The 18549-nt window shown below is 39.9% G+C and overlaps 1 protein-coding gene across 8 annotated transcripts in view; it reads right to left on the reverse strand.

Moving 5' to 3' along the window:
- The window catches only part of KIF13A (kinesin family member 13A), a 219292-nt gene that overhangs the window by 114998 nt on the left and 85745 nt on the right, over positions 1–18549 (reverse strand). For all 8 annotated transcript variants that reach the window (XR_003796624.1, XM_029242237.1, XM_029242240.1 and 5 more), the window contains exon 3: positions 13763–13775. Coding sequence is in view for 7 of the 8 variants with exons in the window: in XM_029242237.1 (XP_029098070.1) it covers positions 13763–13775 (13 nt within the window). In the remaining variant the exon portion in view is untranslated. The remainder of the gene's footprint in view (positions 1–13762; positions 13776–18549) is intronic.

Genomic DNA, 18549 nt, shown 5'->3' on the forward strand with positions numbered 1-18549 from the left:
TAATTTACCTTTGCATGCATTTAATAGGCATTTACTGAGTATGTATTATGAGCTAATTGGGACAGAAATAAGAGCCAACTAGTTATCAGGCTCTCAGATTCTATTAGAGGAAAGTAACCAGGAAAAGGAAAGAGTACAATACGCAGAATAGTTCTCCCTCGATACCCCTGGGCGATTGGTTCTAGGACGGCCATGGATACCAAAATCCAAGGATGCTCAAGTCCCTTACATAAGATGTTGTAGTGTTTGCATACAAGCCATACACATCTTCCCATATACTGTAAATCATCTCTGGATTACTTACAAAACCTAATGCAATATAAATGCTACGTAAACAGTTGCTGGAGTGTGACAAATTCAAGTTTTGCTTTTTGGAACTCCTTGGAATTTTTTTTTTGGCCCTGAAAATTTCAATCTGCAGTTGGCTGTGGGACCCGCGGACACAGACAGCTGACTGTACAGGGTTTGGCAGGAATACAAAGATGGAATAATTACACTGCAGGGCTGGGGGTGGGGGGAGCGGGGGGCGAGGATCAGGAAAGGTTTCCAGAGGAGGCAAAGCCTGAGCTGAATTCTGAAAGACAATTACTGAGAAGACAAGTAGGAAAAGCAGTCCAGGTAAAAGCGGAGCTAGCCAAGCAACAGAGGTAAGGAGCTGGGCGTGATGGGAGTAGTGTGCAAAGAGCAGTTGGGAGGGGAAGAAAGAGAGAAAAACGGGGGCACAGGCTGAGGTCAGTGCATGTACGACTTTATGTGCTTTATTATTAAGAAGGCTGGACTTTAGCTTGTTGGCAAATGACAGAATCACATTCTCACTCTGCAATGATCACAGTGGCAGCGACATGGAAGATGGACTGAACTGGTGTAAAACAGGAGGAAAAGAGTCCAGTAAGCAAATCATTGTGATGAAGGTGAAAGCTTCTAATACCCAGGCTCAGTGGGGGCAGAGAGGAGCTGTAGTGAATATAGGCACTCTTTTCTTTAGTCCAGAACCCCATTCCTCATTTATTCTAGAAACAGCACCTTTTCTTTGGAGAATTATACTAACCTGCACTCCAGCCATTTGGTTCCCATGGGTCATTGCTATATTTTTATATGGCATATAAATTCACACGTTATATATATGATTTCTTGGGGTGGGGGAGGGGAAGGCAGGGAAGACACACGTAGGAGCTCAGGCTGGACCACTCACAGTCCCACGATCCCTTGACCACAGTTAACTGGTCTCAAGTGGGTGCCTGATGGGATTTCTGGATTTGCGACTAAGAAAGTCAAACCAGTCTTTCTTTAACGACTGTAAAATCTTAATGCTGTAAAATCTGGGACATGTCAAGGCCATGTTTCTAACCATGTGGACCAGAAAAGCAGACAGAGCTGGTCTGCAGTGAGAGAGAAAGAAACGAAAGGGACACACATGGGGACAGAGAAGGAGATGGGAAGACAGGAAGAAGTACTTGTATTTTCGACAGCCACTTCCTGCCCTTGAGTTCTTTGATGCTTCCGAGAGTCCTTCTAACACATTTATCTTATGGCTCATTTAGTTTGAGTTCCTGTCACTTTCAGCTGAAAGACCCCCAACTACTGCAGGAAGAAATATATAAATATGAGAGCTGCTAAAGGAAGAAATAACAAAGCTTGATCATCCATTGAATGAATTGAAAGTTATGAATATAAACAGTCCCATGGACAAAGGCACCCCCGAAAAAGTGCTCTGAAAACCATCCAGAGTTTCAAAAACTTGAAAATAGGAACTAGTTCTCCCAAATCCCATACCAATATTTCGACAGAGCATAGAGCTTCCATTTAGCACTAACTCAATTCCAACTCTTTCAAATACTCCATTCCTTCCACGTTTAATCCTTCATCATTCAGCTTTAAAATCTGCTTCACTGGTTGCTGAGGGGCAAGGGTGGTGGTGTCACAAATACACAATCTGTGGCATTACTTTCATGGTTCTTTCATGCCCTGATTACTTCTCCTCAGAAAAACTAGCCACCCAAATAACTTCCAACAGCATATGCAAAAGGTAATTGGGATGTTTTCACACACAGACTATTTCTTCTTTGACAAAAACAGACCAAATGATCAGATGCAAATGTCTAAGCATATACTGTATGGTCCTAGATTGTCTCCAATAAATGATTAAACCCAGATCGAATCTGAGTCACCCTGATATCACCTACTACGAGCAATCTCTGGGTCTGGTTCAGAACTTCCAGACCAAGGCCTCACCTCATCTGCCTACCACCCTCTGCTGGACCAGGCCTGGTGGTCCAGCATGTAGAGGAGGCTGTGCTGACTCCAAGGCCCCAGGTCACAGAAGCACCTGAGGTGGTCCAGGGGTTGCAAACATTTATTGGGCAAGTCAGATCAAACTGTAAAGGGTGACAGGGTTCACTGCTGGGGATGATCTGTACCCTACCAAAATTTGCACTTCCCAAGACATCTGTGATGTTATGAGAAATATATGTTTGGTTCCTGACACAGAGCACCTAAAGCTCTTGGACTTTTGTGAGTGATAGGAAGTCTTTTATTCCTGACACTGAGCTCCATTTAGGAGCTCTATCACCTTGGAAGCTCCCAGGTGATAGAAGCTCCCAGGTGATAGAAGCCTCTTTTGTTCTAAATAAGGCGACTTATTGCGGAACTGTAGATAACTTCAGGATGGGGGCCAGCTGCCAGAAAGACAAGTCTTGACTAGAAACCTAGAACTTTCAGCCTCACTCCCACCATCTCTAGGAATGGGAGAGGGCTTGGAGACTGAGTTAATAATCGATCGTGCCTCCCTAAAATTCCCTCAGTGAATTTACAATAGCCAGGACATGGAAGCAACCTAAGTGTCCATCCACAGATGAATGGATAAAGAAGATGTGGCACACATATACAATGGAGTATTATTCAGCCATAAAAAGAAATGAAATTGAGTTATTTGTAGGGAGGTGGATGGACCTAGAGTCTGTCATACAGAGTGAAGTAAGTCAGAAAGAGAAAAACAAATACCGTATGCTAACACATATACATGGAATCTAAAAAAAAATGGTTCTGATGAACATAGGGGCAGGACAGGAATAAAGACAGAGATGTAGAGAATGGACTTGAGGACACAGGGCGGGGGAAGGGTAAGCTGGGATGAAGTGAGAGAGTAACATTGACATATATACACTACCAAATGTAAAATACATAGCTAGTGGGAAGCAGCTGCATAGCACAGGGAGATAAGCTCGGTGCTTTGCGACCACCTAGAGGGGTGGTATAGGGAGGGTGGGAGGGAGACAAGAGGGAGAGGATATGGGGATATACATATGCATATAGGTGATTCACTTTGTTATACAGCAGAAACTTAGATAACATTGTAAAGCAATTACACTCTAATAAAGATGTTAAAAAAAAAAAAATCCCCTCAGTGACAAGGTTCAGAGAGCTTCCGGGTTGGTGAACACATCCATGTGCCAGGAGGGTGACGTGACTCCACAAGGACAGGAGCTCCTGTGTTCGGGACACTTCCGGACTTCACCATACATACCTCTTCCTCTGACTGCTCACCTGTACCCTTTATCATAAACCAGTAAACCTAAGTAAGTGTTTCCTGAGATTTGTAAGCCATTCTAGCAAATTATCAAACCTGAGGAGGGGGTCTTGGAAAGCCCTGATTTGTAGCAAAGTCAGAAGCGTTTAACCTGGAGACCCACTACTTGTGATTAGTGTCTGAGGGAGTGCAGTCTTGTGGGACTGAGCCCTTTATCTATGGGGTCTGTGCCAGCTCTGGGGAGTTACTGTTAGAACTGAAGTGACTTGTAGGCTACCCAGTTGGTATCCAAAGAGAATTGTTTGGTGTGGAAAACCCATACATATGGAGTCAGATGTGTTATGAACAGAGAAAGTTTTCCTTTACCATCAATTACTTTGTTTCTGTTCCTGGCATACATCTTGATTCCTATACCACATTTCTGCCTTTTGAAACCTTCCCCATACTTGAAGGCCCTCCTCAAGATCCACTTTTAGCTAGGAAGCTTTTCTTCCTCCGGAGTCACAAAATATTGCAACAATGAATGTTGATGTTTATCATAATCTATTTTCCACTACTTACGGTGCTGTATATGTTTAATCATCCTCACCACACTGTGAATTCCAGAGAGCAGGAACCACTAGTTGAATCACCTCTTGAGCCCCACAATACTTCCTGCAAATGTCCTCAATTAATAATTGTCTAATTAATGACCTTTGAATGAATAAAGTAAAAATGCTTCCTAGGGAAAACGCATAGCAGGAAGGCTATGTTGCCATTCAATTCATGCAGCTGCAACACTCACGGACTCAGATATAAAGGCAGAAATGTAAGGGGTGACAGCAGAGCGGCTGTATTTAACAGGGTAAAAGAAATAAACAAAAGCCTCAGGACGGATGCCGAAAAGACATTCCGTACTCAGCCATGTGTTTGGCCTGAAACAGTGCTGCCTGACAGAAATATGATCCAAGCTACATATGTCATTTAAATAGTGTCTACAGGCACATGAAAAAGTAAAGAGATAAAACAATTTTAATAATATTTTAATGTACCCTAATACATCTAAAAAATTTATCTTTTTTTTTTCTCATACTAATTCTTTGATGTCTGGTGTGTATTTTAAACTTACAAAAATCTCAATTTTGACCAGCCACCTAGCACATGCTCGAAAGCCACATGTGGCTAAGAGGCTGCTGTACTGGACAGCGCAGGTCTAGAACTCATCTCGTTTGAGGCCAACACTTAGTTTTCAAAAATGCACAAAGTGAGCGATGAAAATGATGGTGGTCACACACTGTAAAACAAGTCTGAATGAAACTGCCCTTCAGATGGCACAGGCTGTACAGAGTAAGACTTCCCCCTACTTTTTTCTGAGTAATTTTTGTAAAGGCAGGTTTTTGGTATGGCAGCATGACTCTTTAAAGGAAACTGCCTTCAAAAAGTAACAATTTTATTTTGTTATGATGTCATTTTCTCCTGCTCACAATTTTGCCAACAAATTTATGTAACTAGAAGAGGGATTAAACACCTTGACGTTCAGCAGTTCCTAACAATGCTTGTAAATAAAATAAAAAACGTTTAAAGCGAGTTTAATTAACAAGATCAAATTGTTCAGATGGCTCTTACCCTAGCTTATGGAGATATTAGAATGATGAGCATGACTTTAAAAATGAGCAACCTGAGTAAAAAAGAATATGATCCTTAACAAAGTGATCTTGCAGATACTTGCATTTCCCCCAAACTCTTCCTTCTTACTCTTTCCCATTTTCTTTACTGCATAAAACCCAACAAATAGAAAAAACACTTTACAACCATGTACAGATAGTAGCGGCAATCAGAAGGCCTAGAACTGGGGCCAAAAAGCTCTCTCACTGGATGGTCTTGGCTGATTCATTCCTTAAGCCTCATTCTCCTTGGTCTTAAAGAAGAGGGTCTGAACAGTCTGAGTTCAGAAATTTCTTCCAGCTCCAAAGTGCTCACTTGGCACCTGGAAGGTACTCAGTAAACACTGAGGGATGAAGAAGAAAACAGAAAAAGGAGGAAGAATTCATTTGTTTTTCTCTGCATGTATTTCAGTGTGGCTCTGGGGGAAAGTAAGACACTTGTGCCAGAAATGACAAAAGCAGGAAAAGTGAAGGGTCCTAGAACATGCCTGATATTCTGAGGGCCATCGGGGAGATCCAGAACTGGGCTTCTGAAGGCAAAGCTACTGTGACTGGGACAGTTTCCTGTTTTCCATCAATAAAGCATGCGTAACACAATTAGATAGAGATCTTACACATGTGTCTTCTCCCTCTGTACCACCTCTCTGCCAAAATCCAATGTTTGTGAGAAGAAGGTGGCTAACCAAACAATCAATGTCCCCTTTTTACCTCCATCTGCAATACCTCTAAGACAAAAACCTTAGACTCAAAACTACAGTCAGACCAATAAGGAAAAACACACCTATTTCAACTCCGAAAATTATGAGACAAAGGCTCTGTTTTATTTATTTATTTATTTTTGGCTGCATTGGGTCTTCGTTGCTGCGTGCAGGCTTTCTCTAGTTGCAGTGAGTGGGGCCTACTCTTCGTTGCGGCGCACGGGTTTCTTACTGCGGTGGCTTCTCTTGTTGCAGAGCACAGGCTCTAGGCGTGCAGGCTTCAGCAGTTGCAGCACATGGACTCAGTAGTTGTGGCTCATGGGCTCTAGAGCGCAGGCTCAGTAGTTGTGGCGCATGGGCTTAGTTGCTCCGTGGCATGTGGGATCTTCCCGGACCAGGCTCGAACCACTGTCCCCTGCACTGGCAGGTGGATTCTTAACCACTGCACCATGAGGGAAGTCCCAAGGCTCTTTGTTTTAAACTAACGAGGAGGCATAAAGCAGGTGTCTCCATGTTTGTCTAAAGCTTATTTTTCTTTTTAAGGGAAGTAGAACACACTCCAATAAACACTGCATAATATGCTACTGGTAAAAGGATTAATAGGTATGCACTCAGCCCATGCTAAAATAAATGTTTCTCCGCTCTGGAGTACAAATTTACAAAATGTAACACCAAAGAGAAAAATCCAAATGTATAGTACAAAATAATTTATACAAGGATAAATTTGTGTAAATTTTCCTTTCTATTCTAATATGCTACATACCCATGCAATATAAAAAAATGTTTAATCTCACTTTTAAATGTCAACCAGAAGAATTTTTTTTTCCCTGTCCTAATACAACACTAGAAAAAATAACTTTTAAGAACAAAAGAAACACAATTTGGCGAGTGTACGTATGTGTCCTCAATGCCATCACGGGCAGCAGTACCACATGAGTACCTGCTTTCTCTTCTGAGTTTTCATTGGTTCTTCCCCATCTTTCCATTCCCTAGAGCAGGATGGGTCCCAGGGTGTTAGCCTCTACTCTCAGGTCTTCTATTCCATTTAATCCTTTCTTCCTTGACAACATAATCAATACCTCTTCCTTTACCTCCTATCTCCTTCCCACAAGAATTTACCTGACCTTTCTAGGGCAGACTACAAACCTTGTACAACCTGCTAGGTATCTCTATCAGATGCTTTGCCATCATTTCCAATTCAACCCACTCTAAACCTGAACTCTGACTCCTCTTGCTGTATTGTCTTCTCCCACATGCTATAAGCACCCAAGTCCTGGATACTTTAGTTCTGCAATGTTTTGATCATTCTTCCCTTCCTCTTCTCCAGTCTCATGGCACTGTGCCAGGGCAGGCCCTCATTACCTCTTCCCTGGCACATTTTATTCAATACCATCCCGAGCCCACCCACTGACCAAACCCAATTTATTTTATGCTCTGCTTTCAGATTAACCTTCTGAAAGGGAGCCTGAACTATGCCATTGCCTTGCTCAAAATAGGCAACAGAGACACTGAATGTATCAAGGTCCAACCCTGGCGTCAAGATCTTCCACAGCTGGATTTGGTTTCAACCTCCTTCTTTTTTTCTTTTTTTTTTTGGCCACACCACATAGCTTGTTGGATCTTAGCTCGCTGACCAGGGATCGAACCTGGGCCCTTGGCAGTGAAGTGCAGAGTCCTAACAACTGGACTGCCAGGGAATTTCCTCAACCTCCTTCTGGATGTGTCACCCAGGATTCCCCTTCATGTACCAGTAGTCCATCTCTATGCTATGTCATTCTCTGAATACAGTTGATATTTTCTCCATCTCTCGGCACATCTGTCTACAATCCAATGACCAAATGTATGTGGGATGTTAATAAAAAGGTCTTGTGCATTTTTCACTAAGTATATCCATAAGTATTTAATGTTCTTGAAACTACTGTAATTTATTGGGTTGTTTTAAATTTTTATTTTCTAATTGTTCATGCTAGTGTAAAGAAGTACAATTTGTATTTTCACCTTTTTCTTGCCTCGTTGACACTTGTTAAGGTCTAGAAGTTTACTTAGAGATTTCTTAATTTTTTTCAAATATATGACCTTATTATCTACAAATAAAGATGCTTTTGCTTCCTCCTTCCCAGTCTGAATTTCTTTTTTTTTTTTTTTTTTTTTTACATTTTTATTGGTGAATTTCTTTTATTTTTTTTTCTTGCCTAATTACACTGGCTAAGAACTCCAGTCAGTGTTGAACAGAGGTAGCTAGAGCAATATCCTCGCCTTATTCCCCATCTTGGATAGAAAGTTAAATACGATGACAGCTGAAGATGTGTAATGGATGCCCTTTACCACTTTAATTAAGATTTCTGTCTACTACTAGCTTGCTGCAAGTTTATATCATAAATAAGTGTTGAACTTTGTCAAATGCTTTTTTCTGCATCTACTGAGATGATCACATGGCTTTTCTTTTTTCTTCTGTATGAATTACATTTATTTTTTCATAATAACTTTTTAAAGGAGTTTAGGTTTACAGAAAAATTGAGCAGCTAGTGCAAAGAGTTTCCATATACTCCCTCTTCTTAAACACTCCCTCGGCAGTTTCCCATTACTAATAACTTGCATTAGTGTGTTGTATTTGTTATAAATAGATAAACCAATATTGATACATTATTAATAACTAAACTCCATACATTAAGGTTCACTCTTTTGAGCTGTACAGTCCTATGAGTTTTGATAAATGCATAATGTCATAATCCACCCTTAAAGTATCATACAGAATAGTTTCACTGCCCTAAAAATCCTGTAATTCACCTATTTATTCATCTCTCCTCTCCTCTCGCTCCTCCTGGCAACTACTGATTTCCTCTCTGAAGGCATCCAAGTATGCACTGAATTTTAATTTGGATTTAAAGTGGATCTGGCAGGGACTCCTCAGGTGGTCCAGTGGTAAAGAGTCTGCCTTCCAATGCAGGGGACGCAGGTTTGAGCCCTGGTCGGGGATCTAAGATCCCACATGCCGCAGGGAAACTAAGCCCGTGTGCTGCAAACTACAGAGCCCACGTGCCCTGGAGCCCACACGCCACAACTAGAGAGAGAAAATCCACAGCCACAACTAGAGAGAAGCCCGCACACCACAACTAGAGAGAAACCCAAGCAGACCACGCACCATAACGAGAAAGTTCCTGCATGCCTCAACAAAGATCCCGTGTGCCAAAACTAAGACTCGACACAGCCAAAAAAAATAAAATAAAATAAAAAATAAAGTGGACCTGGCATATTGTAAGTGCTGAATTAAAGATAGCTATTATTAATTGTAACAATGAAAACAGCATTGTAAGAGTACAGTTCCAGGGATGGATATAAAGAATGTGAGATTTTTTTCCTTCATAACAGTTGGGTGGGAATAGTGATAACTCAACCAAATTTTCAAAATGACAAAATTTTCAAAATGACAAAAGGAGGTCATTCAAAATGACCTCCTTTCTCCTAATCAGCACTTCTGCCTTAGAGTATTTTTTAGTAAAATGTACAAAATCCTTACACATAATAGAAACAGTAAATATTGCAGTTAGGTGATGATTATTTACCATCATCATATAATTAGACATAATTTCAATAACTGCCCACACAGAGAATAATGAAAAGATATTCCTTAGGAAAACACATATTAATGACAAGAGAATCCAAGTTGGTGGACAGATTTGTAAGGTCCAGTGAGCACTTTCCCTTTGGGGTCAGGCCTGAGAGAAGCATCAGGATCATGACCACAGTTTGCTTATCCATTCCCTTACTGAAGGACATCTTGGATGCTTCCAGTTTTTGGCAATTTTGAATGAAGCTGCTGTAAACACTCATGTGCAGGTTTCTGTATAGACAGAAATTTTCAACTCATTTGAGTAAATACCTAGAAGTATGATTGCTTGGTTGTATGATAAGAATATGTTCAGCATTACATGAAACTTCCATGTTGTCTTTCTACACTTTCTACACCACTTTCCATTCTCACCAGCAACAGAGAGTTCCACATCCTCACAAACTTTGGTCTTGACAGATTTTTGGATTTTAGCCATTCTAATAGGTGTGTAGTGGTATCTCAGTGTTGTTTTAATGTGTAATTTCCTTATGACATATGATGTTGAGCATTTTTTCATGTGTGTATTTGCCATTTGTGTATCTTCTTTGATGAAGGGTCTTTTCTGGTCTTTTGCCCATTTTCTTCCATTGGGTAGTTCACTTTCTTACTGTTGAGTTTTAAGAGTTCTTTGTATATTTTGGATAATTGTCCTTTATCAGATTAGTTTTACAAACATTTTCTCCTAGTCTGTAGCTTTCTTTTTATTCTCTAAACAGTGTCTTTGCAGAGCCGAAGTTTTTACTTTTAATGAAGTCCCATTAATCAATTTTATTTTTATGGATAGGCTTTCGATGTTGTATCTAAAAACTGATCACCAACCCCAAGTTTTCCAAGATTTCCCTTATGTTATTTTCTAGAAGTTCTATGGTTTTGCATTTTATATTTAGATCTATGATCCATTTTGAGTTAATTTTTGTGAAGGGTATAAGGTCTAAGTTCATTTCTGTGCATGTGGATGTCCAGTTGTTCCAGCACCATTTGTCTCCTCTGTACTTCATTTTGATATTTTCTGCTAACCTATCTTCTAATTATTTAACTCTCTCTTCAGCTGGACCTATTCTGCTGCTAAACCCTAAGTTCTTAATTTTGGTTTGGGGTTTGTCAGGGTAAGAATTTCAGTTGGGTAATTTTCCAAATTTGTTTTGTCACTTTATATAATTTCCAGTCCTCTCTAACATTTAAAAATCTTTTATCTCTTTGAATATAATAAGCATAGTTATTTTAAAGTTCATGCCTAACAATTTGAATATCTGAAGTATCTGTGATTCTACTTCTTTATTATTTCTGTTAGTTCTTTTTTTCTTTTTTACATCTTTATTGGAGTATAATTGCTTTACAATGTTGTGTTAGTTTCTGCTGTACAACAAAGTGAATCAGCTGTATGCATACATATATCCCCATATTCCCTCCCTCTTAAGCCTCCCTCCCACCCTCCCTATCCCACCCCTCTAGGTGGTCACACAGCACTGAGCTGATCTCCCTGTGCTATGCAGCAGCTTCCCACTAGCTATCTATTTTACATTTGGTAGTGTATATACGTCAATGCTACTCTCTCACTGAGTCCCAGCTTCCCTTTCCCCTCCATGTCCTCAAGTCCATTCTCTACGTCTGCATCTTTATTTCTGCCCTGGCACTAGGTCCATCAGTACCATTTTTTTAGATTCCATATATATACATTAGCATAGTTCTTGTCCACATTGCCTTATCTTACAATGCACCTCTATCTTTGATTGGATGCTGCACATTATATTATTTAAATGCCTTGTAGAATCATTAGAGACAGGATTACATTTGCTTTCCTGCCAGGTGAGATGGGGACCTGCATTCTAGGATCACTTTGGTCCATTTTTAGTGCTCAAGACTTCCTGGATCACACAAAGAAACTTGCAATCACACAGCAATCCATGTGAGGACTGGTTTACTTCTGTTTCACCCTTACACCCCACCCAAGGCTGGGTTGCAAACCATGTTGCCAACCAAAACCATAAGAAGTTTGCCAAGGATTCCACCTCTGGAAGACCCTGAATTCCAACACTTTTTCCCCCTAGGTCCCCTAGACCCTACAAGACTGTCAGAAACACAGCTCTGCCTTTAAGCTACTTTTGTCTGAATGGCAAACACCCAAATACCAGATTCACCTCTCTACATTTCCACCCTCCTCTTAGATCTTGGTCTGGTAATTGTCCATTAACTTGGTATTTTTCCAGTGTCTACAAGTATAGGTTTTTAATATTTTGTCCAGTCTTAGCTGCCAGTTCTGCAGAAGTCAGAACAGGACTCTTCATCCTATGAGTTCCACAAATATTTTCCTCTTGTGGCCTTTAACACAACTGATTTTATATTGTGCCTATGTTCCTTACCCCAACCGTTTTAGAATGCTAGGATCAGGTATGATTCATGCAGCACTTGGCCCCTACCCAGAATATTTGTTAAATCGAAACAACCTGTCTTCTTTGATGCTTTTGCTAATTATTCATGTTCAAAATCTCATTGTTTTAAATCAAATTTTCATGCTTATATAATCATCACTAAAAATATCCATTTCCCATTTGCTTTCAATATTTACAGTTTCTGCAAGAAAAGGCCTTATCTATTTTAGTGTCTTTTTAAAAAATCTGACTCTATTACGTCATTTATTTTATTTCAAGATGATCTTTACACTTTCCAGATGTGTCTTATGGCATGCACATACATATTTAAATGTGGTGATTTAACATTCATTTTATTTTGATAATTTCATGACACTTCTTAGGAACTATCAGTAGGATACCTAGTGAAACCACCATACTATAGATACTGGATAGAAAATAACCAGAACATTTTCTGTGTATAAAGCAATTAGCGATTTTTTAGAAAATGTGTTTTTGTGCCTCTTTTTCATTTCACTGTTTCTCCTTCATTAAGTAACCATATGTGGAACTGCTCAGGATTTCATTGCCTTTTTCTGTAGGGAAAGAATGAAATATATCACAAGGTTGACTGTCTGTTCTGAAACTTCTAGGAACCAACAACAAGGGAAGGAAGAGCTACTTAAGGGGAGCTCCCATCTTTCTGAGTAGCAGAGACATTTTTGGTTGCAAATTTTAGGGATATATCCACATCAATAATTGCTCAGGGAGAGCCTTCCAATCCCCCAGATTTGGCCAGGATGCCAGTACTGATACTTCTAAACATCATATATTTCCTCTTTCTTAAAAGATTTCGTATTATTTGTTCAATGTATGCCTTCCTTCTTGGAGCTGGAACTCTTAGTGCCAAGGACCATTCCTATACTGCCTTCAATAAACATAAAGGCTAACATTTAGCAATTTCGTGGCTTTCAATACTTCAAAAGCTAAGTTAGATAGATTTTCCTTCATAATCCCAGAGGTAAGTAAACCTAATCTATTCTGGATTTCTTCCCCTCACCCAACATGCCTTAGATTCTGACCAGATAATGTGTGTGGGTGTAGCCTGACTTGATCCCATCTCAAAAAACAAAGCTATAACCAGCACCACTGGTCAGGGGCTTGTTGCATTTTTCCTTCCTTTTGGCACCAAGTGTCCCTTGGATACCCAATAAAATACTCACCAGTAATAAAATCAGCCTTCAGTTATTTAGGAGTTGGTCATTCAGATGCCCTGCTTCTCATTTTCTTCTTTTCCTACCTACTCTTTAACTTTTGGGCTTCTCACTGGCACACATGCCGTCAAAGGCTGGCCACAACAAGGGGGCTAGCTCTAATGAGTGGACTTTGTGATTGGCTAGAAACTCCAAAAAAAGCACATAAAGTTGGTAGACGGTTGAAACCCTAAAAGTTTGGAGAATTTTTTTGATGATATCAATTATTCTTAGTAGGACCCAGAAAAGACAGTTGGTGCAGTCAATAACCATAGTTACTAACCTATCATTATGTTACCGTTTTTGTTTTTCCATTTTCTAGGTGGTGATATTATCTAGTTCTCCACTTACCCAATCTGTGAATTAGGACATTTTATTTCATCTCTCTGAGCCTCATTTCATCATCAATAAAACAGAAACAGTAACCAAACAGGTTTGTTCTGACCCAAGCATTAATTCCCAGAATGAAATAATGTATGAAAGTGCTTTGTAAATGTAGAGGACCATTCGCATTTTATATCATTACCAACATTAATTGTTTGCTCACGGTTTAAGTTTTACATTAGAATGCCAATTTGTCTTCTCAAAAGCAGAGGTGTTTCACATGGGTTATTGTGATGGATACAATTCAGGATTTGGGCGCACCTGGCCAGCATGCATGCCAAATTCCATATCAGTGCTTACCTTGGGAGGTTTCCTGAATGATGGAAACAAAACATTCAGCAGCAGAAGTAGAGCGGGTTGTCAACACAGCAGCCACACGTCAGAAGGAAGCAATGAAAGAGAAAAAAAACAAGGGAAACTCAGCATCTTGATTACGTGATCTGAAAGATATTCTACTTCACAAAGATCTGGAGCCATATTCACTTAATGCCTGAGGTGATAAACTTTTATATTTGTTCAAAAATATAGTGTGGGCGTCAGTTTCGTTCCTGGTTTAATAGAATGTATCCAGTCATTAAGAGGTATTTTTAATGATTCTTAAAAAGCCAACAAAAAGAGCCTCAGAATAAAGAAAGATGCTGCAATCATACTGCATGCGGTCAAATACTTTAAAATCAATTTTCACATTTAAATTTTTGTTAAATTCGCCTTAATATATATTTCCTTTGAAAAATAATAAATATGGGATTTTTTTCCCAATTAAAAACCATGGTTTAGATGACAATTTTCACATATTTCAACCCTGAATAAAAATTTAAAAGCAAGTTACACCCTTCCTTATCACCAACAACACATGTACTCTTTATCATTCTTTTTTTTTTTTTTTTTTGTGGTACACGGGCCTCTCACTGCTGTGGTCTCTCCCGTTGCGGAGCATAGGCTCCGGACGCGCAGGCCCAGCAGCCATGGCTCACGGGCCCAGCCGCTCCGCGGCATGTGGGATCCTCCTGGACCGGGGCATGAACCCGTGTCCCCTGCAGTGGCAGGCAGACTCTCAACCACTGCGCCACCAGGGAAGCCCTATCATTCATTTTTTGCATTCAAAAATGACTGTAACTGCATCCAGAAAAAACTCGGAAAAGGAAATAGTTTTCAAAGTAACAAACTGTTAGGCTTACTTGCTTTGTAAATGTTTTGATCATATACAAAATTGAGCTGAACTATGATTTTTATGGTGTGTAATCCTATCACAGGGTCTTGGCCTTCTTGATGTGGTTATTCTTAATCAACCTCCAGTATCATCAATTCAGAAACTGCAAAATTATTGTTAAATAGAAATGGGGGAATTTTTCCAGTGGCTTTAATCCTTCTTCACAGGGAATAGAATCATGAGAATAAGAAATGGATTTTCCAGGGCAGAGGGCATGGAAACCAAAACGTACAGGCAAAATCAGCATGGTGCTCTTTCTCCATCATTGTGTCTAACACTCCCCACAGAACTTTGAGGGCCCCAAACGAAACCCAGAGCTCAGAATCAAGGAAAGAAACTCCATGGATTCCACAATCAGGTAGGTAACTCTAACCTTTAAATCTAGGGAAAGAAAATCATGACATTTCTTATAATGATGAAGATAAAAAATTATCTTCTTGAAATTCCATAAATTAGCTAAAAAGTAAATGAGTCTTTATGTTGTGACCCCAGGAAGGCACAACAGGAATGTGATTTTTGTCTTCAGGTTTTAGAGAGAAACTTCCTATAAAAACTGGTATCTCTGGCTGCTATTAAGCAAGTCTCAACATTCTGTGCATCTGTCCTTTAAAACAAGATAAACATTTATAGATGTTGTTATAAAATTGTACGAGTGTTTTTAATTCTAAGAAAGCCATGGGTCTTTGCTCTGTGCATAAAACTTGAGGTTTCTGCCAAGAAAATGTCCTTAAGTGGAACAACTGCTCTAGAAGGCATCTGTTCTGAGCAGGTAGAACAATGATGAAAACCTCACGCACAGTACTTTTGACAACGCCTTCTCTTATTTTGCTTGCTTGATTTTTAAAAAGCCATTTAAATCATGGCTTTATTTAACAGGGTAAAGAAAAGCCACTTGACTTGGCTTGCGATAAGGCAACCATATGAAACAGCATGGGCCAAATTAATAAAATATATGCTTCGCATTTAGGCTACAATGAACCAAGTAATCTAATGGGGGTAGAACATGCTAACAGAAATCCCAGGGATTTCTCCAGGGTTCTCATGTGCTTCAGGACTGTACAATAACCGTCACCAGCGGCACAGAACAAGTGCTGGTTTGTAGCCAGTAGTACACTGACCTCCTCCGCTGTCCAATAATAGAGCTATCCTTTCCTTATTGACATTTCAATACAGTTTTCTTTATTCCTATCAGGAAACCAGTCCTATCTCAAGATTTTAAGTACTTTGTAAGTGTATCCCTCTTTCTTAGAAAGATAGCACATAATATGGGAAGGCCAATGTAATTCTGCTACCTTCTTTTGTGTTTCTAAGGATGGTTTGTTAAGAATAAAGGGAGACTGGGATGCATGGGAAAAAGGCGAGCCACTAAGTGAAACCGCCACTACCCAAATTACTCATCGTTTAGTTTAGAGCAAGGATCCTGGCTACAGAAGGAAAAGTAGGTCATTTAGTTGATCACAACTGTACTTCATTAATTGGTAAACAAACATTTCTTGAGGTTTGAATTAGGTGGTAAGCAACTAAGTTATCCTAATTCAGAACCATAGTTTACTGCCCCAATCCCCAGAGGCTATATATCATTTTTTTGGGGCCTGTGAAGAAAAATTTTTCCAACATGAGTAATACTGATACTACAACCAAATATGGCACGCTATCCTTTGGGGAAAAAACAACTAATGTGATATCGCAATGTAAAGATAAAAATTCTCACACATGTATCTATGAAAGAAAATAAATAATATAAAAATCTATCAGAAACATAATCAATGTTAAATACATTTTTTTTAAGTTACAGCCTTTGTTGATTATATCAATAAAGTCTTACCAACAAAGAGTTCCATCTAACTCTGTTAGGTCCAGCCTATTGCTGATACCTGAGTGGCTCACTTAGAGAAGGAGGTGATATTCCTGGCTAACAAACATCCAATGAACTGCAAAGAACATCCCTTTGCAAAACACCAAAGGTTCCTTCCTCTCCCAGGACAAGCAAGTTGATGGATCTCTTCAAGGTCACCCACACTCTGTGCATTTCTCACACAACTCAAGTAATTTCCATGCCTTTCACCCCCTTTTGCCCGCTAGAATTGTCTCCTCTCCAACATCCAGCTCAAGGCTCCACTCTCTCAATTCCCATCAATTGTTTGAGAGCACCTTGGCCTTCACTACCTCTGATACCCCAGGATTCCTATGGTCAACAAAACAGCTTAACACTCACGAGCACACATAAAGTCCTGCAGCCTTCAGTGATTCTGTCTGAATTGGAATCGCGTGTATTCTTAAGGCCTAAGCCCCTTGAAAGCAGAGGCTATGCCACATGCTACTTGCATGATCTCAGTCCCCAATGCCACATATTTATGTAGAACTGAAATAATTATAAGAACTCAGAAGTAATTTTTTACATTAATGGGTTAAACATAATCTAGATGTGAGGATTTTCTTCCACCACCACCTCAATCCCACAATTCCAAAATTTGGGGGCAAGATTTATTTATTTATTTTTTTTTGGCCATGCCACGTGGCTTGTGGGATCTTAGTTCCCCAACCAGGGATCAAACCTGGGAATTCCCACGGGGGCAAGATTGCTTGCATTTAATAGCAGAGAAGATGTCAAGGATTGTCAGAAAATGTAGACTGTTTCCAAGGTCTTGTTTTAAAATAATTATTTCTCTAGATCAGCATTCATACCGAGAAGTTCAAAGGGATGCCAACGAGGGTCAAGCCCTCAAAACCTCCGTAGGTCAACTAGGTTCAGAAATGCAGGTTCAGTCTGATAAGAGGAGAGGAGACACACACACATGGAAATGGGGCTGTAAAGATAAGCTGGATCTATATTGGGCCAAGTCTTGAAATGAACCGTCAGTACTTAATTTAGTAGATAGTACAAACCTGAAAAGCTTAACAAGAGAGTGAAATAAATAAGGCAGTATAAATAGCATATTACAATGACAGCAATCCTATATAGCTGTCGTTCTTTCCTCACACCTCACACTGAAAGATTTCTGGGACAAGGAGCCTTTTGGCCATTATTTACAGCCTATTGACTACAGTGAGCTACTTACAAGTTAGATGGCCAAAGACCCTGATGTCCACAAGCCTAACCCCAGTCAGTGCTTCAAGAGACATGAATGATCAGTGACTTCTTCTGAAACAGAAAGTTCTCTTCCATGTGCTAATGATGTCATTGATTGATGGCTGGAAACTGCCACAACCTATATCAGAAAGATACAGAGCTAAATGACATTTGACTCCTGGAGATTACTCTAAGGACATATACTTTATAAAGCCCTTGATTTTCACTTTCCACTTGGAGAGCTAAACATTGGGTCACAACAGAGTCCAAGTAATCCTGTTAACCAGCAAGCGTTTAATGAGTACCAATTCCTACACTGCACATCATAGGTGCTCTGAGGGATATTAGAGGAATGAGGCATGATCTCTGACCTCAAGAAGCTTAACACCTTGTAACAGAGACAGATACATACGTGAATAACTAATATCAAGGGGACTGTGATGAGTGTCAAAGCACAGGTAGAAACAAAGAGCTATATTCAGTCAACAAATATTTAAACACATACTGTGTGCTACTTTGTTGAGGTACAAAAATAAATTAGACACGCTGCCTTTCAGACAACAATAAATGGAACTTATACACATTCTGTGATGTGCAGAGACGCCCCAAAGACGGAAATATGAACTGGGAAAGAAGAGAAGTTTCTCAGAGAGGGAAATCTAGAAGGCTGAATAGAGGCACCCATCTGACAGGGTGAAGAAATGGCATCCCAATAGGGAGAACCGTGTGTGCAAAAAGCATCAGAGTGCACAGCTTGCTTGAGGACCAGAGCATCATAGGACTGCTCTGTCACCGAACTCAGTAGTT

This window comes from Monodon monoceros, unplaced genomic scaffold (genome assembly GCF_005190385.1).
Source record: "Monodon monoceros isolate NGI ecotype Baffin Bay Population unplaced genomic scaffold, NGI_Narwhal_1 Super_Scaffold_3, whole genome shotgun sequence".
Taxonomy (NCBI): Eukaryota; Metazoa; Chordata; class Mammalia; order Artiodactyla; family Monodontidae; genus Monodon; species Monodon monoceros.